The following is a 22,157-nucleotide window of genomic DNA, read 5'->3' as shown; positions in this document are numbered from 1 at the left end:
TTTTGCTTTTTAATCCAATGATGTTTATCAAAAGACATCTGAACATCATATGTTATACTTTATTTCAGAATAGATTCGATATGACAAGTCATTTGCTGATCTCTTGCAAAAAATAAGGTCCCAGTTCTGTACTGGGATCTGCTAGCCTGGAGACTCTTGCTTCTATAATCTTTTTTAAAACTCAAATTCTAATAGTGAATTTTTCTTTTGGTATACTGCATTACAATCTCTCAATCTGAGAAAGATTTAGATTTTATGTAATATCTGGTATTGGGTGTGTCCATTTGCTGTATAAATCCAAATTACACCTTTAAACCTTTATTAATACGATTTTTCCTATTGTATTATCTCACTATCATACTCCTGTCAATGTTAGGCTATTTCAGGTTAAAAACACATTTTTGCTTAATTTCAGACATCTGAGAAAGACATTATAAGTAAAGAAAAAGGTGAAGAAAAGGCAAAGGGTGCATCTGATACCATTCTCTATAAAATTGATGTTCCTGCCAACCGTTATGATCTTCTTTGCCTTGAAGGGTTGGTCCGAGGACTGCAGGTCTTTAAAGAAAGGTAATGCAGAGTTGTGAGATTTTTGTGTGGTTTGTTTTTTGTTTAAATACGAGTCCATTTCTGGTCAGTAAACAAACTTGGCGGTCGCTTGGATTTTGAGTACGATCTTATGTGTAGATCAGATTTGTCAGATATTCCTCTGGAGTGAATCTATTATATATTTTTAAAAGACTAGACTAGATTGTTACTGGGGTTTGGATCTGTTGTAACATGTTTCAGTTGCTGTTCCATTTGAGACTTATCCTCTGCAAAAGAACTCCTGCAGAAGAACTTCCTTGTGCTCCTCTGTAATAAATAACAACACAAATAATTTATTTCACAGTTCTGCTGTGACTTTTCCTTCCTTTCTAGTTCAGTGATCTGTTTACCATCCCATAGAAAACAAGTTTTAAACAGTTATCTAATTTATGTGCCAAGAAATGTTATTAAGGAAGTTTTCTACTGTAATTGTTGCTGCATTTCTAAAGTTTCCTGCATTTTGGGAACTTTCTGTCTTTCAGTTACAGACTTATTTCTGGTTTTATTCTAGGATAAATCTCCCTAGGTACGAAAAGATAATACCAGTTCAGGGTGAAGGTCAGAGGCTGATTATCACAGAAGAGGTAAAAGTGTTTACTGCGCCTTTGTAAATTTATTGAGAGTTTCTGAACAACCAAGATAGGTCTGAACTATCAGTACTAATTTTGTAAGAGCAGTGAGACTGGAAATCTTACTTGTGGAACAAGAGCTAAAGAAATTTAAATATCTTTACTCATTGTGATTTATTCTTAGGGAAGGAGAGGGGGAGGAACAGTAGACAAATTATTTTGGGTGAACCTTGTAGCAGATCAAATCAAAGTTTCAGATGCTTACATTGCACTGACCTTCTGGGCCATTACATAGTATGTTGGAAACCTCCTTGCCTCTGCCAGACCTGGAGTGCTTTTGTTTGTTGGGTTTTTTTTTTTTCCCTTCAGGATTCTGATGTCTTTCCATGAATTTTCCTTTTGATTACTACTTTACAAAAGAGAATATTTTAAAGAAAAGTGCACATTTAATCAGTCTTCATTTTGTATATTCTGTATACTTGAAATTTATAGTGTGTTGCTGTTGTAAATTGCAGACTGTCCAAGTCCGTCCTCATGCTGTAGCTGCAGTCCTTCGTAATATAACTTTTACCAAGGAACGTTATGATAGTTTCATTGACCTCCAAGAAAAACTACACCAAAATATTTGCAGGTTAGTGCTTAAATGTAGTTGTGTATAGTGTTAATATATATGATTTGCTCACATGTTAAAGCTGCACATCCCTGTTGCAGAGAGGCACTATATTTATATTCATGCTAAGGAAAATCTTTTATAGCAGCTCCCTCGATCCTTCTCATTTCCTTGCCTATTTCTGCCTGCTCTCAATATTTTTTAACATAAATAGCTGTTAAAACTCCTACAACAGTTGGGAAAGAAGCATTTTGCAACAGTCCCATTAGATTTGCCTTTGTTAAATGTGTTGTCAACATGCGTTAAAATGTTATTCTTGAAAATAATTTCTAGGCTTCTCAAAATTGCCTCGCTACTTTTTCAGTGAATTCTATGAATGCATAGCAATACAGAGCATAATGAGATTATCCCAAAGGAACTCCAAATACTGCTAGTAAAATCATTATTTTTCCTTCCTTCTTTCTAGGAGAAGAGCATTAGTAGCAATAGGTACCCATGACTTGGACACCATCTCTGGTCCATTTACTTTTACAGCTAAAGCACCTTCTGAAATTAAATTCAAGCCCTTGAATCAATCCCAGGAGTACACAGCTTCACAAATTATGGATCTGTATAGGGTAAGCTTCAGACTTGTTGTACTAAATGCAGGAAGATAGATTTCCAAGGCTTAACATCTCATATCCTTGTTATTAAGTGTTGGTCTTACAAATAAAACATACCTTCTGTAGCTTCATTCAGTGAACATTCCACATTTTGCTTATTCATGAGAAATACATGGTAATACTTTATTGTCCATGAAAGTTAATATCATGGTGTTTTGTGGCTAAGCATAACTCTTAGAATAGTGAGTTTGGTATTAACCCTCTGATTTATCACATGAAGACTGCTTTTCATGATGCTCTTAATAATACCGTAAAAGGGATGTATATTTATCTATTTACACTGGTAAGATACTCAGTGTACAAAGCTGAGAAAAGCTTGAGGTAAATAATATCAGATTTTAAAATGTTACTTTAATTTGGCCAATTTACTTGGGGGAGATGTTGAATTATTTACCCAACTACATATTAGGCAAGTGTATCTGTAAAAGGCTCAAGTTAAGACTGGCACTGCTCTTGGCCCAGCGTCCTAATGAAACCAGATAAATGCTAGGAAAAGATTCTGTCAGGTCTAATTTTGTGGTGTTTACGTGGGCCACTTTAAATGTCAGCGTTTGAAAATTATACTATTATCACCGTCATTACAATATACAGCTCTGCTTGAGCATGTATACTGGTCATAGAGATAAATAAATTCTCAAAGATCTCTGACTAAAGATGAGTAAGAGAGCTAGGAAACAAAGGGGATCAGAAAGACTAAAAGTAAATTATGGGTTTGGTACAGCATATACTTATATCATTGGAACAGATGTAAATTTTTAATCAAATCTAAGCATAAATGTGTCAATATTCAGCAATTTATAAGTAATGTGGTGCTAATTTTTATCACTTCCAAGGAAAGTTAATATAAACTAGGGATTTGTGCCCTTGGGTTTGGCAATGAAAGGTCTGCTGTGGAGAACAAGGGCATTGTTTGGACAGCATGGCCTACGCATCTTTGAGAGAATTCCTTAAAGAAATAATTTTTAATGTTTCTGAAGACAAAATCCAATTATGTCATTTCAAAGTTTTCTTGCTTCTGAGAGGAAACAGCTTTTGCTAGTGAAGTACCTAGTTCTGAGCCCAATCCCTCCCTCTTCCAAAATCCCCGTTGATCTCTCAGCAAAGGATTGGGGCAGTATGGAAGTTCGCAAGTGAGCTAACGTGAAATTTAGGTTGTGTTTTGTTTTTGCAGACTGACAGCCATCTTCGGCACTATTTACACCTAATTGAAAACAAGCCACTTTATCCTGTCATTTATGACAGCAATGGTGTTGTTCTGTCCATGCCACCAATCATCAATGGTAAGATTACTTATGCCAATTTATACTGTTGCTATTTCGTGTGTGAGTTAGGGTCCCTAACAGAAACACTGATGTGTTCTGTTTTCTTCAAATTGTTTCATTTGTAATTACATAGTCTTCTTTCCTTCTTTCAGTTTAAATGCAGCCAAATTTTTTGCTCCTCCAAGTTGCTAGTGTTCCTCTTTTCTCATCAAGATGATGTAAAAGTCCCACTGCAAACCTTTGTTTAGCTTTTCGTACCTTTCTGGATTTGTGTGGTATAAACTCAAGAAAGGTTCTTTGTGATAGGAACCTTTGTTAGGAAAGCATTTTGTTTGCATACATGGACATTGTTCATCAGTCATTTAGCTAAAAAAAGAGTGTAAGAAATTATTTTGTAAACTGAAAATTATTTAACAATCTGCTTTGTACCCCGTTTGAAGTGGTCACAGTAGGGATCTTTTTACCTAGGTCTTAAGCCCAGTATATTTATCAGCAGTGTGATTCGGTTCTTGCGAATCCCTTTGCTATCAAACAAATGATTCCAGAAGACTTTCATGGGTTAAAAAGAACAGGTCTAGACTTTTTTGCTTTGTTTCTAGACATGGCTTTCCTCTGAATACAAAAGAAACTATGGGTGACTTTTGAGAACCATATTTGCTGAAACCAATTAATGACATAGCAAGAACTACTCCTTTAACAAAGATATTTCAGTGTACCTATATATTTAGGTCAAGAATCGGTAACTGTTTCCCTACAGTGACCAATAAAATCTGCAGTCATAATCTCTTTGGATGTATTTTTCCTAACTGACCTTATCCATATCTTGAACAGCTAACCAAATCTTAAAAGACAGCTCAAACTCTGTGACAGGAACTGGTAAGAACAACTGTTCTGAACTGAAATTGCTGTCAACCAGTGATCTTTCTTTGTTAGGCTTATTCCAATTTGGGAGTGTTCCACATATAAACATTTCATATTGTTTACATTTTATCAATTAAAAAGGTTGAGCTAAATTTAACACCTGTCTCTGTTTTAAAGAACAGTATTTGAGAGAAGCTTCCCGGTTAAAGGTACTTTTGAAACAGATAATGAAATGTAAACATATGTATTGGGTTTTTTTATTATCTACAAGCACTTAAGTGAAAGGTTATATTTGCATTGAAGTGTGTCCAAAAGAGCTGCGTACATTCCATCTGCAAAGAGGTACAGCACCAGCATCAAAGGGAAGGGAATACAAGATCCCTCAGTCTTTAGATCTTTAGTACACCTGACTTTCAGTCTAGCTGTGACCTAGTTTGTCAGGTAGGAAACTAAAACACAGAAGCTGAATGGCTTGCTCAGGGTCCAACAAAGGGAGCAAGAATGCCCATGTGTATCCAAGTGTTTGCTTCCCTTTGCCACCTGTGGCGTGCATCTGCATTAGTGAATGGTGCAAGGACAGGCAAGAAGGACAGAGGTTGGATTTGGCACAATCCGGTACAATTTTAAGACCGTGTATGTCCACGCTGCATGATTACTGGCAATGAAATTCATTCAAGGTATGCACTGCACATCTGTGCCTAACAGGCAATACGAGGCAGATTTCTGTACAGCTGCTCTAAATTGCTTCTGGCTTACTAACAGAATGCCACTTTTGTAGGGAATCAGCTACTGGGGGACCTTGCATCCAATTTGCAAGAGAGACACTTTAGATGATGCCTCTAAGTGTATTTTTGACCTTGCTTCTTCCAGATGAGAAACAGTTTTGAGTGCTTCAGTACACACCTCATGACTCCAAGTACAGACAGAAAACAAATTCATGCCTAAAATGAACTCATACTAGGACCTGAGTCACTGATGTAGCTACACCCATGATGTATCAGCAGTGTCAAGAGATCTTGGTTATTCACAGAAGTAGCTGTGGATATTCATCAATCTAAGTCACTTTTTAAAAAACATTTCATACATTCCTGTCCAAGGCTGCTTTCTTACGTCACACATCACATGCAAATGTGTTACTAAAGCCAGGAAAGATGAGATGCTCTGGAAGTGCAGAACCAGTTTGCAACAGCAGATGGCCATTATTCTGCTAGTTTGCTTTGTCAGCTGGATACTGAGATACCTATAGATTTGTGTGCCTTTCAATGGAAAGCATAACCTGGTCAGTAAATCTGGTCTGTCTTTTTCCTCTTGTTGATTTATAAATTTAAGAATAAAAAGAACTGCTCTTCTGATAAGAATTGTGAATGTTGGTGCAGTAGGCATAGTGGATTTTTAAGCTGCTGAAGATGACAACGATCTTTCTGTATCACAAACGGAGTCAGTGTAATTTCTTAACATCTCTATCTTTATATGTTTTAGGAGATCATACAAAAATAAGCGTAAACACCAGAAATGTGTTTATTGAATGTACAGGCACAGATATTACAAAGGTAAATTAATCTTTCCTGCTTTTGATATGCTGCAATATCATTGTTTTTGCTTTGGGTGATAGGGCTCCAATACAATGACCTACAATAGCCAGGCATTTACTTTATGGAGCAAACCTCCCATTTCGGAGGGCAGGATAGGTTGTGGGACTATGTGGAGTTCCTTCAACACAGTTTTAGGCTTGCTCTATCGTTAGCGTTGTGTTTTCTTTGGATTTTGTTTTTACTGTGTCTTTATATTGACACTAAGTGTTCAGTTTGTACAAGAAATGAATTTAAGTAATTGTGTGGGTGATGTTGTTGGAAACTTTTTCTAAATCTGAAAGGCTTTGAAAAGAGTAAAATACACTAAGACTGCCTATTTTGCTGGAATACTCTTTGTAAAGCATCATTTTGTCTCCTACTTAAAATTTGGACTGAGGGAAGGAAGACAACACTTCTTCTTAGTTATCTTTTTCAAGCAGGGATTCTGTGCAAGTAATTGTCAAATGGAAGCCTTTCCATATGCAAATTCTGTAATTCAAAGCTGAAGCATGAAAACCTAGCAGTTATAATTGCCTGTTCTTGACTATAGGTTGTGCATCCATTGATAGTTTCCCTAAAGTGCGTATTTTGACACTTAAGAGCAAAAATACCTTTAACTTAACCTACTACACAATTATATGTTAACAACACAAATAAATTTGCATGTTGGGGAGCGGCCTCTAAGCAAACTAATAAATAACTGCTTCTCACTACTGCTTGCCTTGAAAGTAAAAATCAAAATAGACCTGTTCTGTTTACGTGAGGGAAATTATACTGTTAGGCATCAAAAAGCAGCCCTTGTAGATTGAGAAGTTGATCTGAATCTCATGATTATACTAATCTCTTAAAATATTAACTGTAAAACAAAAGATTTTGCAGATGAGGCTATTTGGTAATGTATTTCTAAACACAGTCCTTCAGTCCCTCCATTCTAACTTGGAACTTCAGTGAAATGACTAATTAGACTAAAGGTTGGAAAGACCTAGTTCCAACTGGTAATAAAGACCCTGTGTAACTTCAGAACAGAGTTTAGCAAAGATACATAAATGCTTCAGAATCTTGAAAACCAAAGATTTCAAGTTTTTGCATAAATGTCTTTGCAGCAGAAGAAAAACATTTTTAAAGATTCAGTCTAGTATTCTAGACTCCTAGGATTTTGGTTGTTACGTTATTAATAGAATAGAATGAAGAGAGTGTAAGGCAAGTTTTTTTTTTCCCCATTTTTTGTTAAGATATTTTGTCTACTTTAACACAATTAGATGACAGATTTCAATGTGATTATTATCTTTATTTTATAGGCAAAAATTGTTCTTGATATTATAGTCACGATGTTTAGTGAATATTGTGAGAAGCCATTCAGGTGAGTATAAATCTCCAGTCAGGGAGACATTACGTTTGGGCCATGTGTTAAAAGCATTTTTACTTCTGTTTTTCTGTCTCTCTCAGTGTTGAAGCAGCAGAAGTAATTTATCCTAATGGGAAGACCCACATCTACCCGGTAAGCATAGTGATATGATATCTCAGTATCGTTAGGGAAAGGATGTTATTTACACCAAGTCTGGTAAGAGTGACATTGTCGTCTTTTTCTGCAGAGAACGTATATACTGGTTCTGAGGTATAGTGTAAAAGCTCAGCTTGGCACTATCTGTATATTAGCGAGTCAGGGCCTTCTCTAGCCCCACGAAAAATAACGCCAGCTCCAGCTTCCCCTTATCTAGGAAATTCATTCTGAAGCACCACTAATTTATGATAAGGCTAAAAATACAGTCTCACTGACGTAGCATGATACTCCAAAAAGAAGGGTAGGGTTTAAAGTTACGAGTGGTAACGACTATTGTGGTTTAGAGTTCATGTGATATGAACTTTTTCAGGAACAAGTAAAGATCGCAATCAAAGGTCATAATCTGTGTCTAAAGCCTTTAAAACCTACGTGTTCCAAATCAGGAAAAATGAATGCAGGAAGAGGTCCTTCAGGCTTAAACTAGTGGACAACTGAAATCAGCCTCAGCATAACTTACTTATCAGATCTGGAAGCTTTAACGCCCTTCAGTTAAAATAACCTTGTAGCACTGGATTTTTCAGTCTTCCACTTTATAGACTCCAACTGTATAAAGGTCTGTAAGGCAGGATGTTGACTTCAAGTGCAGGTTTGCCTGCATTCAAGAGTCCCAGGCAGACCTCTGCAGTAATGGAGTCTTACTTTTTTGTTCTCTTAATAAGTATAAAGAAAGCAATTCATCCCGTTTCCTGAAAGTAATTGAAGACAAACAGAGATCTGGTTGAGTTCATAAAATCAGATGTATCAAGCAAGTACAAACTGTTTAGAGAGCAAGAAACTTATTTTTACTGAGAGTTTTTCTAGGGGTATTTTAGTTTATTTTTTTAGCAATGTCAGCTTTAATCAACAGAGGAAAGACCTAGAATCCTGAAGAGATATCCAACAAAGCAGAAATCTCTGCAGTAACCAAAGTAGCTTCCCTAGACAAAATAGAGCAAAAAATCCCCAAAGTTTTACATGCTAAGGTTTTTAAGAATTTGTGTATCTAGAGGTTTAGAAACACGTAAGTAAATACATACAAAATAACTTTCTTAAATATGTTGCAAACTTTCTAAGTAAAATACTGATAGATATTTCTGTGCTAATACAGGAACAGAAAGTTTTCTTTCCTGTTCCTCTTAAAAGAAGTCATTTGATCTGTACTAGATCTCATGCATGAACATTCACTGCTTTAGGGCTTTGATTTAGGATGAATTGGTGACTAGAAACTTTCAGAAACTCTGTTACTTGCATATATCAGAAATTCTCAGAAGTTTCAATAACAAGGATTTCATGCTGCATTCAACCTTCTAGCTTAACTGAGAACAGCTTTTGCACCACATACTATAACATGTTTTCAACAATACTGTTACCTGAAAATACTAAGTTTGGCATAATATTTCACACTTGTCTTCTGTGGATGTCTTTTTAGTATTGTAATTAGAAGCTAGATTACTAAGCTGTAAAAATTTAATCCTCTTAGGTAGAAATGGCAGGCATTGTGTATGCTGAAAAGCTTTATCTTTCTTTTTAGGAACTGGCTTACCGAAAAGAGAAGGTGAAACCTGAACTAATTAACAAGAAAATAGGAATCAGGTGTGTTATTGCAAATGAAAACATAGTTTTTACTCATAAACATTAATCATGAAAAAGGTACTAGAAGACATTGATTCTTGCATTGTTTAAAAAATGTTTACACTATGTGATCTTTTTTTTTTAATTTATCAAAAATTCAGGGGTTTTCTTGGGTAATTAGATAACTCTGTAAGACTTCTTCCCCTGTTTTCATGGAAAGTGAATTATTCTTTATGGCCGTACACAACTGTTATGATGTAAAGAAAAATTACTGTCTCAAGAGTTAGAATCTGAGCTGATTCTGATGGAATACTAAATCTATGTGCAGTCCATAAAGCACTTGAAGATTCCTCAGGATATAAGGCAATGCAGCAGAAACATTGATTACTTTAAAAAGCCAGTCGATACAGTGCAAGATCCATAAATTACTACTTTCTTGTTTTGTTTCAGTGAAACTCCATCAAGCCTTGCAAAGCTGCTGACTAGGATGTGTTTGAAGTCACACGTCATAGGGAATGGGAACAATATAGAGATTGAAATCCCTCCTACCAGAGCAGACATTATCCATGCATGTGATATCGTAGAAGATGCAGCAATAGCTTATGGTTATAACAACATTCAGATGACTATTCCGAAAACGTACACCATAGCTAATCAAGTAAGATTGCCCCTTCAAATAAACGCTCTGTTGTCAGTAAATGACTAGTGCATGCCAGAAGGGCTTTGGGGAAAACAGAACCTAGGAATTAAATATTTTGACATGCTTTGCCTTGAGAAGTATTTACCATGGATAGGATACAAAACAGATGCCTCACTGGTCTGAATAAGTCCAAGACCAGTGGTTGCTGGTACTTGAAAAAAGACAGGGTTTAAGTAGGGAGCCCACATTAAATCTCTAATTGGGAGATTCATTTCCTCAGGCAAGCCTAAAGGCAGCTGGCTGATGCTTTCAAAAATTTTAAACACACAGGCATAGTACCTCCGTAGTGAATTCGCCATAATGTAACAGGCAGAATCACCTTGGGAAAGAATAGCAAAATATTTTTAGATGGAAGTTGAAAACTGGTTTTTGTTTCATTTTAGCTCCCTCTCAATAAGCTCACAGAACTTCTGAGACTGGACTTGGCGGCTGCTGGATTCACTGAAGCACTCACTTTTGCCCTGGTATATTATATTGATTTCATATTTTTCTTAGTTGCGTGTTGGAACAGCGATGCAGCCAAAACTGCAGCGGATGGTCTGTGGATATATTGTTGTATAAATGTAACAGTATTATCCGTTACTGTTTTGGCAGGTGATTGTTTCCTAGTGCTTTGGAATTATAGTATAGTATTTTATGAGTTCGTAGGTCAGAGAAATTGAATGAGTCACTGTTAATATGGCATGTAGTTCTAAGTATAGAGGCAAAAATAGCTGCTGAAGTACTGTTTTTAGTTTAACTTGATAGGATGAAATTGTAAGACAGCAAGTCTCTCTCGAGACTTTAATCACCAGATGTGAAATTCATCATAGTTTGATAATCTGGAAAACAAACATAAAAATTTAGTACTTTCTGGTGGATATTACTACAGTTTAGAGATTACCCTGTTTCTATTTGTCTCTCTTAATATTATCACCTGCCCATTACTCCTTGCATTAGATACCAAGTTGATACATAGTTATTCAGTCAGCAAAGAGTTTATTTTAAGAATACCTGTAAAAGAGTTGTAATGCACACTAAGGGGACACAAAATCCTTTCTAAATTTCAACACAGGTATTTTTTTGGCATGAAAGAACAAAAAAAAACCCCAGTAATTTTTATTATCACTGGTTGCAGGTATTATTCATAGTATCTGTTACAGCCATGCAAGTACTCTTTTACCAAGAATTAGGACTTTGCAACAGCATGTGCCGCTCCAGTACTAACAGCTGGCATAATTTCTAATACTGAAATTTTTCAGTAAAATTGTTTTGTTGAAATAAAATGCTCATCTTTGTCATGGCTACTTGTTCATACCCCTTTACCATAGTTATGAACTGGATCAGAGAACCCGATCTACTATTAAAAAAAAAAAAGTTAAGTACACGCCCATGCCCTCCAAATGTATATGGTAACTGTCCATTCATGGAGATTGGCATGGTCAGCTATTGAAAATACACTATGCATTTTAGAAAATCCTTTCTCTTGCAAGATCTGCTCAAAGCCTTTGCCTTAAAGTGCAATTTGTGGACATTTTAGCATATGGGGAGCTACTATCACATATTCTATTAAAACATCTGTGGAATTTCTTAACCTTTTCCTGAACTTAAAACTTACTATATGGCCAGAAGCATACATCCCTGAAGGTATACAACTTTTAAGAGATAGTTATCTGATCACAGATTAGTTTTTGATAACTTACTCAAAGGTTTTAAGATACAGTGATGCAGGCTCCTAAAACACTTCTATACATTTGAAAAGTATTGCAACTGAAGTTGGTAATCCAAATGGATTGAATAAAATTTTAACGCCTTCACATTTCATGGTGCTTCAAAAGCAAAATTTGGACTAATTCTACAGTCTGAAGTAACCAGGACAATACCTAGTATTACTTCCTGCAGCGCTAGTATTTGACAAAGATACCCAGACTACCTGTGGTAGTACCATGTTGGGGAAATAATATGTATATTATGGTCAAGCTTTTATAGATTTTTCCTTATTCACTAATAAATATAATTCCATTTTTTCAGCACTGAATAGGTAATATGCTTAAAAACACTGGATGTATTGCATCACTACAAGTGAGGACCTTTATGAATTGCAACAGCAGAATTTTGTAAGATCACACAGTATATCATGTTATCACATTACATATTTGTATTTCTGCTGTGGCATGATGAAACCCAGAGTCTGCTGTGTCACCAACACTTTATTAAGACACCAGTGGGAGGCCTATGACTATGACAAATATCATTTGTTTTATGACATTCTGTAGCCCAGTGTTACATGACAAACACTGCTTATGTATTTGTGCATACAATCTGTTTCTTGGTTTGAGCCCTAAATTATACTTGTACACAATAACATTGCTTTCAGTGAGGAGCTCCAATTTAGCCAAAATGCATTTAGTTAAATCACAGTAATATGCTGTAGTTTAGATACACATCTGAAAACTGTTTAACACAGTTTTCTCTTCCTAAGGTCAGCATTCATATAAGATTCTATTTTTTTTTATTCAATAATCCGCTTTTTCAGATGGTATCATCTGCTCATTTTCCTCACATTTGGTCTATCAACACACTTTTCGGAGTGCTGCCAGTGCAAAGGGGACACTTTTGGGAGACTGTAGTATACTAGCAAATCCTCAATTACATGCCTAGTCTGCTATTGGTTTCTTTAATACATTAATAAAGCTATAAGTTCTGGAAATCTATAATGTGGATCTTATTAGTAGCATCTGTTGCTGTATGTGCGCAGACATCATCTGAGCCTGATAAAGCACGTGTGTATTGCTTTACTGACCAGCTTAAAAATACACCTTGAGAATAAGGGCTTTAAAAATACTCCAACTCAAAAAAAAAAACCCAACAATAATGAACGATGAGAATCCTATGCAGCTATGAAGATTGAAGGCTTCACCATATGACCCATTTTTCTTAGACAGTAAGTAGCACCCAAAGGATTGTTTTCTTTGTGAGAAGGCTCAGGTACCAGTCCCTTTACAAGTGCTGTTTTCAGAATAAAACTCCTTACTCACTGCAAGTCACAGGGCAGAATCTGAGCCTCTGTTTTTAAAACAGATGACAGCAATCCATGACAAATTCCTAAACAAACACTTGCCTTTTTTATTTTTTAAGCTTGCTTTATTTTGGTTAGTAATTAACGTTTGTAGATAAACCAGTTTGCCTACTTAGTCTTAAGGCTGGGGCTTAATTTTTATTATGAGCAGGTGTTGCAAATGAGAGCATATATTATGGGGCCTCAGAGCAAGTGCCACAATTGCATTGTTCATTCTTGATATCAAATTTCACCAGTGGCTTACTGTCTATTTTAACTACTTGACCTTGGTGGTTTTTTGTCTCTTCCTCTCAGTGTTCTCAAGAAGACATTGCAGATAAACTTGGCATGGATGTCTCTGCAACAAAAGCAGTGCGCATAGCAAACCCCAAAACTGCAGAATTTCAGGTGAGATAATTCAGGTCAAATTTTGAGAGCAACATTGTCACAGATTTTATATTTAAAGAGGAAAAAAAGGAACCAACAAGAAATAAAATTTATAAACTATAGAGCTACTTTTCCTGCATTAAAGAGGCTGTACATATATCTGTGCTAAACTTGCTAGCAGTCATTTTCTGTTACTCCCTCACTAAGAAATACCTTATTTGGTGTGAAATACTATTAGCTTTTCAATAAAGTAAAATACCATGCTCTGTATGACAGCATGTGGTAAATTTAGCTGTCTTATTACAGAAAATCCCAGATGATTGATCAACTCCCACATTTAGAACAGCCATTCAATATAAACTGAACTACTAGACCTGTCAATTTCTAAACTTCCTGAGCTCTGAATAGGAAATACTTTTTTAAAAATTATGAACTGTTATTACTGTTTTTTAAAAAAATCTGTATTGCTTTAAGTATTTTAATACCCATTTCTACATCATTTGATCTTTGCTAGAGCAGACAGTGAGAGCTCAAATACAGTATTCTCAACAATTCTGAAAATACCTAAAAGTATACCCATAGTTTTTTTATTTCTTTTAGAGAAAGATGCTTTCTTTAGTTTACAGAAAAGGTAAATTTAGAGGCTTTTTTTGTTTCTAGCCTAAGAAATACAACAGTAAACACTCTTTAGAAAGGTTTAGAAAAGTTTCAGCAGTCTGGGGGAATTAATGTTTTGTGATTTGTGTGGGGGTTTTTTTTCCCTCAAGATCTTCTTCAGTAAGTCTGGTCTCCCTGAGCGTCTAAAACACCTTTCTAGATCTTATATCTAATACTAAAAGATCTGCTGCTGCTGCTCGGAGATTCAGGAACAGAATTTTTGGGTACCTTCATATATTTTCTGTTCTCTTTGGTACCACAAATAAGCAGTCATGCAAAACACTGTTGTAACCTGTTCAGACTATTATCACCTGTTCATATATATCATTTGGCATGGTGATTACAACTGAGCAATATAGAATGTACTACAAATAAACAATAAAGGAAAAGGAACAAAAAGAGGAGGACTGGCAGCCTTTCTAGCCAGGTGCCATTTCAGATTCCTATTCCTCAAAGACTGCAGGCCTTTGAGTAGCAATGCTGCTAAGCTGTTATATTACTGGCTGAATATTCCTTGTGGCAAAAAATAGCCTGTCTTTTAAAATCTGTAGGCCTCCCTGAAAACTGGGACAGATTAGTCTTCGTGATGCACTAAAAACTTCCTGCTTTAGATGTTAACTGGTGATGGGATTCTCAGGATGGCTTTTCCCCCCATCCCCTATCCTCTGTCAGCAGGACAAGGGCAGGCTGATGCCAGGGACCTTCTTCCAGCTGAGTGTGCAGCTGGAACTCTTCATTGGTTAGGAAAAGTAGGATAAATACACAGAAATACTGCATGCCCCATGATAAGAAGTAACTATGGCTGAGCACATGGTAACTTTTTACCTGCAGTCAAGCAGCAGACAGTCACTCCCATCTCTTTTCTATTGTGGGAGGACAAGGGATAACAGCTTTAAACTGAAAGAGGGTAGATTTAGACTGGATATAAGGAGGACATTTTTTATAGTGAGGGTGGTGAAACAGTGGCACAGGTTGCCCAGAGAGGTGGTAGATGCCCCCATCCCTGGAAACATTCCACGTCGGGTTGGATGGGGCTTGAGCAACCTGATCTGAGTTGAAGATGTCCCTGCTCACTGCAGAGCGGTTGGACTAGATGACCTTCAGAGGTCTCTTCTAACCTAAACTATTCTGTGATTCTTTCTGGGGTTTTGAATCAGACTCTTGAGTTTGAAAAAAAAAATGGTGCCCTTCTAAGGAAATATTTGAATGGAGAACACAAGAAGTATGTGTGAATGTATCTGTAAGAACACCAGTATGATTGCCTCCTGCCTTGGTCCTTTTCATACGTTTTCTATATATTTCAGGTTGTCCACAACTGCAATCTGAATATATGCATTTCTGTTACTTAGGTTCTGCCTATATCAGGCAGGTATCAAGATAATATTTCAGATAGCATTTAATGTTTCCAAAATAACACTTAGTATTTACCTTTTGCATAAATGAGATTAAATTTATGGGTTTTCTTCACACTTCTTTCTGTATTGCTTGTTTTTCTACTCTGCACTGCAACTCAAGCATCTGTGAGATGATACCTATTCTTAAGGTCACATATATGCTCTTTTAGAAAATGCAGTATAAAGAATGTGCAGAGAATGTGCCTCTTCAGGTTTAATAATTCTAAAACAAAGATGCTCAAACATAAGAGATTAGTGCAGTATTTGCACCTGACTACTTTTAAACTCTTGTTACAAGTGAGCAAAACAAAAAATGAAGAAATCTAACATGAGCTATTTTGGAAGGTATTTAACTTGCAGCAACTACATTTGTCCTGCAGGTGGCACGTACAACCCTCCTTCCTGGGCTGCTGAAAACTATTGCGGCTAACCGAAAGATGCCCTTGCCTCTGAAACTCTTTGAGATTTCTGACATTGTAGTAAAAGATCCTAATACAGGTAAGAGAAGGTTCCTCAAAATCTTTGCTAATGGAAATACATGTTTACATGCTAAATGGTAATAGTAAGTAAATCAGTATTTCTTTAGAAGTATAATAATCACTGCATACTCCATTCTCGTTTTTAATTTATATGCATGAGTTAAGAGATTGGCATAACAGGCTAGATTTTAAGCGTGGCTAGAGATAGGATTCTCAGATGTGTAAATGGGTACATTGTAAATATTTTTAGGCATCAAAATATCCATTAAAATCTGTCAATAATACTGCAAGACTCCAAGGATAAATGCAAGACAATTTTGCACCAAAAAAGAACCTGCTCTAAATTGCTTACGTTGATGCACCCATTTTTACTTGCTCTTCATCTAGTGCTCCTTTGCATTCTTATCAGGGCCGTAACTCATGAGAGAAGCTCCCTGCTAGTAATGTTTTCAAGTAGCACAAACCTTGGAAAGTAGTAAATATTGAAGGCATGCTGCTATTGCAGCACTAGAACCCGTTTAAACTGCTGCAGTCTCAAAGATGTGCAGTGCTGTGCCAGCTGAAAAGCAGTATGTCTCAAGCCTGGGAATAGCAGGTTGTACTTGCAGACTGATTCTACTGTGGAGAGCTGTAACTCAGAATAAAATGCTGAGGTCAGCGTGTCTCAGCATGAATCCCTTTTCCATCTTTGAATCCTCTTTAAACAGGATTACTTGTATTTGTTGTCTGAAATTATCTTCTGGAAAACTGACAACCAATACGATGAGTTCGATTTGTAGCACAGATAGAGGGTAAGAATGAGCAAGTCTGTGTATAAAAATGTATAAATAAATAAAAAGCTCAAAGTATAAAATTTCCCCTCTCATCTATAAAATATTTTCCTTATCTTTCCACTTCATCAAACTACACTAAAAGAGCGTGGCTGCCTTTGAATTGTTCTGTAACCTTAATTGTTTTACATGAAACAGCCAAAGCAGCTAGTTCAAAAGCTTCAGTCAAATCCTTCCTGTGTGATGGGGCTTCTCTTCTTTGCACTGATTTCACTATATAGGATCAAAATTTCAGATTATCTTGTTTATCTGGGAAAACGTATCAAAGTAAAAAAACCTAAAAATGGATTTTTAAAACGTCAAAAATTTGTCTAAAATTTACTGATGCATTTATTGCTATATGGTACATTAGGGAGAAAGGAGTGCACAAGCTACAGCTTTTGGCAGGAAATGCTTGTACACTGAGTTACAACTCTGAAGTCTTGCCTCTTAGTGAAAAAGGCTGACATTACTTTAAATTCAGCAGCAGAAACAGTTCTGTTGTTTCATTATCTGGTTTCAGATTTTAGTGGTTGTATTTAAGGTATCTTGGATCTGCAAAACAAAGGTTTATATAAGGCATAAACAAAATGGCAAGTAAATTGCTTTGGTGATGAATTTAATTTGTAGCTTACTTTTTTTAAGGGGAAAAAAAAAAAGCCTTGCCAAGCAAAATAAGCAGTTTTAGCAAACCATGTAGACTTTTTTTTTTATTTTATTAAATACAGACAGTTTGGTGGTGCAGCTCATTCCTTGTTGGTCATGGAGTTAGCTAGAATGCAAAAAACGTGGTACAGATGGCAGAATAGCATCAGCATTCTTCAGAACCAAGAGTGGGGCTATTTATCTTGGAATAAGACTTTATATATAAAATATTCTGGTTTTATAAAGTTTGCAAGTTAAATTGATTACTTTTATTTCGTGTGTGCTAATTGCAGCTCTTGAAAGCTTTCATTTATGTGGATGGCTGCTGAACAGCTTTATAAAGACTGATTTTTTAGTGTACTTCATTTTGATGGGATTCATTGCAACAGATGAAAGATAATGACTTCTGAGGCACCAGCTTTGTACCCTATGCTCTTGGGCAGCCCTGTCATGGGTTAAGCACTTGCAGACTGTGAACAGTATCTGAAATTGTTTTTAATGTTGTCTTTAGAATAACTACTGTCTTTCCCAAGTTTACTTCCAAAATTAAACTTGCCTAATAAACAGTTTGAAAGGGGAGGGGAGAAAGAAATAACTGGTAACTCTGCAAACACTGAAAAATGTGGGGTTGTCCTCTCACATATGGAATGAGATTTCCTGCAGAAGGCTTATGTCATCAGACTGACTAATTTAATTTTATTATTTCATGATTTTGGCATGCAGAATTTCCAATTAATAATTTTAAAAGTATGGGTCAAAAGAGTACTGACATTAACTGTATTTGAAATGGCATCTTGTAGTCATTCATGTGTGAATGAGCCTAGCTCTTTTAAACACACTGGCTTTTAATAAAATACCTTCTTACACAGAACTCATGCTTACCAAGGTGAACTGAACATATTTCTCTTCAGACATATCTGGCAGAAAGGTTTGACGTACTAAATTAGCAAAACGTGTGCCAGATTTAATATAAGTAAATGGAACCAAATCTGAGCAGAAGTGTTTCTTCTGGAGGCAGGAGGAAACGTGCTGATTTTGAGTATGTTACACAGCATTTGTGTGGTTAGCTTGTAACACTAGGTAGTCACTGCTGGTAGGGTAGTTAACACTAGCTCAGCGTATAAATCATCACCTTGCACCACGAGTCCTAACAGAGAATACTCTTTCTCTCCCTTACCACAACGAAATAAATTAATCCATTAGAAAATCACCTCCAACCAATGATCTTGGGGAATCTGGCAAGCTTATGGTAGCACACATTTAGCGTAATTTACATCGTTTGTGATTACAGCTGCTGCCATATTTTGAAGCGTTTTCCAAACTGTCTGGAAATGTTATGTTATATGCAGAAAATAGTTTGGGATTTTTGGGAGGCTGTGAGACAAGTTTAAAGGAGCAGGTGCCCCCTTTCAGATCACCCAGTCATTTTTTCTGAAGCATCTCTAATTTGGACGGGGGCAGCACACAACCCTGCTTTATCTTCCTCTGCACTCTTTTGGCTCACATATTCCTAAGCAGCTGCCCATCCTTTGGATTGTTTTTCAGCAGCATCCCCAGGAAGTGCTTTGAAGTCTCAGAAATATATATATATATAATTTAGGTTGACATACTTGGCAGGCTCATTTAAAAAATAGAATTGTTTCATGGCATGACACAAGAGGTCTCTTAAGTGAGTTATAAAGAACCGAAGCATTTCTAACATCCGCCAGCTTTTGCATACGGTTCCTAATACTTTCTTTTTTTCTTCCTATTGCCTGTTGTGAATGAACTTCTTGTGTTGTAATATAACTCTGTAAAGGAGTAAGTATTATAACACAAGTTTTTTAAATGCTTGAAAATGTATCCTTTCCTTTATACCAAGGATTTTTACAGTTGGCTTGAATAGACGAGGTATAGAAATTGTTGTGTATGTTTACTTCTGATGCATTAGTTAAGAATAGTGATCCGAAGACACCATTGACTATCTAAATAATAATGAAATTCAGATAGTTGTCACAAATTCTGCCAGCATAGTGAATCGCAGAAAAAAAGAAAATGATTCTACTGAACATCTAGCCCAAAGAACAGGCTGTCTTAGGAACAAGTAAAAACTTGAGGGAGGGGAAAACATTTTCTTCTTTTCTGTTGCTCAGTACAACATAGAGTATCCACTATTCATGACCGCGTATTACTAATTGGTACCTTAGAAGAGCTAGGAAACAGAGATCCATAATGACAGAACTGAGCAGCCAGCATACTCAGACGTTGCATTTATTGATATTTTCTCTGTAGCCTTTACTTCTCTGTGTTGCTATTTTAATTTCAGGATTGGATTCTCCAGCATTATTTAATACTGCAAATTATTATAATGACAGGAAAAAGTTCCTGACTGACAAAATACAGACTTAGTGCCACCGTAAGTTCAGCTTTCAGTGACTGTCAAGAAAACTTGCAGCTGCATTGCCAAATTGCTGCTCTAGAAGTTTTGAATGACTTTTGGCTCAAAAAGGCTGTGCTTTCATCCTTTGTGTAGGCTCTTGCTCCTGTATTTTGCAGTCCTTTTTAATCCTTGTATTTCTAGCCAATTGGTAAATGTTTTCCTGTTTAGTTTTTGATAGATTTTTTTCCTTGCTACTAAATGGTTAGTTGGACCAAATAGACAAGATGTAAATATAATTTTTTTTGTTTTTTAAAGTCTAATTTCTTATGTGGTAGGTATTAAAAGTTCAGGAACACCCAGTGAGCACTAGAGTTTCTGATTGTATTTAATCTTACTGTACATCAAGCACAAAGATTGGCTATGCTGGGTCAGACCAAAGGCTTATTTAGCCCAATAACTGTCTGTAACACCAGCTAAAAGTGTTTGTCAAGGGACAAGCATGAGAGCGAGTAAGTGTACGTAATACTTCTGGAGTGCTCCCCTGTTTGCCAGCCACGAGTAGCTCAGGCACTTCCAGACTCAAACGTGGTTCTCTGTCTCAATAACAAGCAGATTTATCTCCTATGAGCTTCCTCTGCCCCTTCAGAGCTGTGTAAACCTCCAGCATCCACAAAATCCCATGGGGAAGAATTTTCACTGCTTGACTCTGTGCTGCCTGAAGAACCTACTCCTTTCCCTGTTTTGAGCTCCTGTTTATTTTGATGTCCCCTATTTCTTGTGTTGAATGCAGTAGCAAACAATTGATGCCTATAGAAGAGAACCATCTCTTGATGTCTGAGGCGTTCCGTTCTGATACTTACATCCAGAACTGTGTGGAAGTACAATTCAGACTGTAGATGCAGCTGTAACTCCCATGAAGTCACTAACCTTGTAGAGATCTTTAACCATACTCTCTCTGGGCAGCATGTAGTGCAGTGCCTTTTTTCTGGGAACACTTAAGTCCAGCTGAGATGTTTCATGACCAGAGGTCCTGACAAATGCCTGCTGTGCACACAATTTGACTGTATAAAGAACAAAATTCACCCTGGCATATGCTGGATTTCATGTACGTTTCTTTTGGGTAGTTTCTCGGAAAGAAATAGGAAAGCCCTACACGTGCGACCTTATGTCACACAGTGCTGCCCTACTTTAACCTGCAGACCAGGGAGAGTTGTTCTTTTCAGTCCTTCATTCTTCATTCATTCATTCTTAATTCCTTCACTACTGAAGAAGTTCTTTTTCCCTCTTTCCCCTCAAACATTACAAGTATTACTAGATCTGAAGGATTGCCTTTTTTTTTTAGGGCAGTTCAGTTGCTCTCAGTATATACATTTCTTCCCTGTATCTAATTATCATTAAGTGGAAGAGATAAATATGAGAATGTCCATCTAGACATGAGCAACTAAGAGACTACAGATGCAGAGAACTCTCTAGAAAGGGAAGAAATCTACGCATGAAAATCTGGCTGTAACAGTGTACTTTACGAAGCAGTGCGGTATAGAAGGGGATCGGCTAATGGCTCACGGTCTGTGCTATATGCATGTAATCAGTCCCTTTGGCTAGCTGTAGTCTGCTTATGTATGCTGAATGCCCTTGAGTGGTTGAAGCTCTTAGGTGCCCTTCTGGAACACCTGTCCTGACTTGCATTGCCACTGAAAGGACTCTGGTGTATGTGCTGTAGGGTTGCTTTACACAGTGTGATTAGAAGCATGGTAAGTGGGCATGATCAGGAGACTTCCTTCAGAAGTGCAGGTCTGGTCCAAACCGAAATGCAGCGTATGTACTTAAAATGCTTTCAAAGCATATGAATATCCAGAAGAGGACAGTCAGGTAAAGAGTCTTCCCTGGTTTCAGCAAGCTTTGTCCTTGTATACCTGGCTGAACACATGCTTGCCCTTTAACTCTGAGAAGGTAAAGGCCTGAGGGTGATAAATGAGTTCACTACATTAATCAGTATTTTGAATTTCACTGCTACTACTTGGCAGCTGTGACGATAGACTTGTTACTGTTCCCAGATCATTCCTTTCAAAAAGCAGAAATGTTGAAATCTGCAACGAGTAAAGTTTCAAATCAGGCTACAGTGGTCCTACAGCGTATATTGCAATGTTACCCTTGTAGCCTAAAGGTACAAGGGTAACAACATATTACTATGTATTAATTTTGAAACTTTAAAAAAGAAAAATATTCTGATGAAATCAATAATATAAGAAAACTTACATCAGGGAGAAGGCAGGATTTTGACTTAAGGAACTGTCCAAAGTGGGAGACGCTCGTGTTGCAGGTTGTGAAACACAGCACATTTTTCATAGTCAGCTGGTTTTGGGGATGTCCAAGTTGATCGTGAAAAGCATCGGTTGTGACTTGGAAACCTGTGTGAATTTAGATCTTTTCATAGATCACTATGCTAACATTACTA

The 22,157-nt window shown here is 36.7% G+C and overlaps 1 protein-coding gene across 1 annotated transcript in view; it reads left to right on the top strand.

Moving 5' to 3' along the window:
• FARSB (phenylalanyl-tRNA synthetase subunit beta) overlaps nucleotides 1–22,157 on the top strand; it is a gene marked incomplete at its 3' end in the record, with an annotated part of 41,575 nt that overhangs the window by 2,894 nt on the left and 16,524 nt on the right. Inside the window, exons 3-15 of the mRNA XM_082003450.1 lie at nucleotides 416–570; nucleotides 1,100–1,172; nucleotides 1,673–1,788; nucleotides 2,234–2,384; nucleotides 3,601–3,709; nucleotides 6,032–6,102; nucleotides 7,422–7,483; nucleotides 7,570–7,621; nucleotides 9,195–9,256; nucleotides 9,686–9,893; nucleotides 10,319–10,399; nucleotides 13,288–13,380; nucleotides 15,791–15,908. Coding sequence (XP_081859576.1) covers nucleotides 416–570; nucleotides 1,100–1,172; nucleotides 1,673–1,788; nucleotides 2,234–2,384; nucleotides 3,601–3,709; nucleotides 6,032–6,102; nucleotides 7,422–7,483; nucleotides 7,570–7,621; nucleotides 9,195–9,256; nucleotides 9,686–9,893; nucleotides 10,319–10,399; nucleotides 13,288–13,380; nucleotides 15,791–15,908 — 1,351 coding nt within the window. The remainder of the gene's footprint in view (nucleotides 1–415; nucleotides 571–1,099; nucleotides 1,173–1,672; nucleotides 1,789–2,233; nucleotides 2,385–3,600; nucleotides 3,710–6,031; nucleotides 6,103–7,421; nucleotides 7,484–7,569; nucleotides 7,622–9,194; nucleotides 9,257–9,685; nucleotides 9,894–10,318; nucleotides 10,400–13,287; nucleotides 13,381–15,790; nucleotides 15,909–22,157) is intronic.

The sequence above is a fragment of the Phaethon aethereus genome (genome assembly GCF_964289735.1).
Source record: "Phaethon aethereus genome assembly, chromosome: 9".
NCBI classification, from domain to species: domain Eukaryota; kingdom Metazoa; phylum Chordata; class Aves; order Phaethontiformes; family Phaethontidae; genus Phaethon; species Phaethon aethereus.
This window is presented reverse-complemented; position numbering and strand designations above follow the sequence as displayed.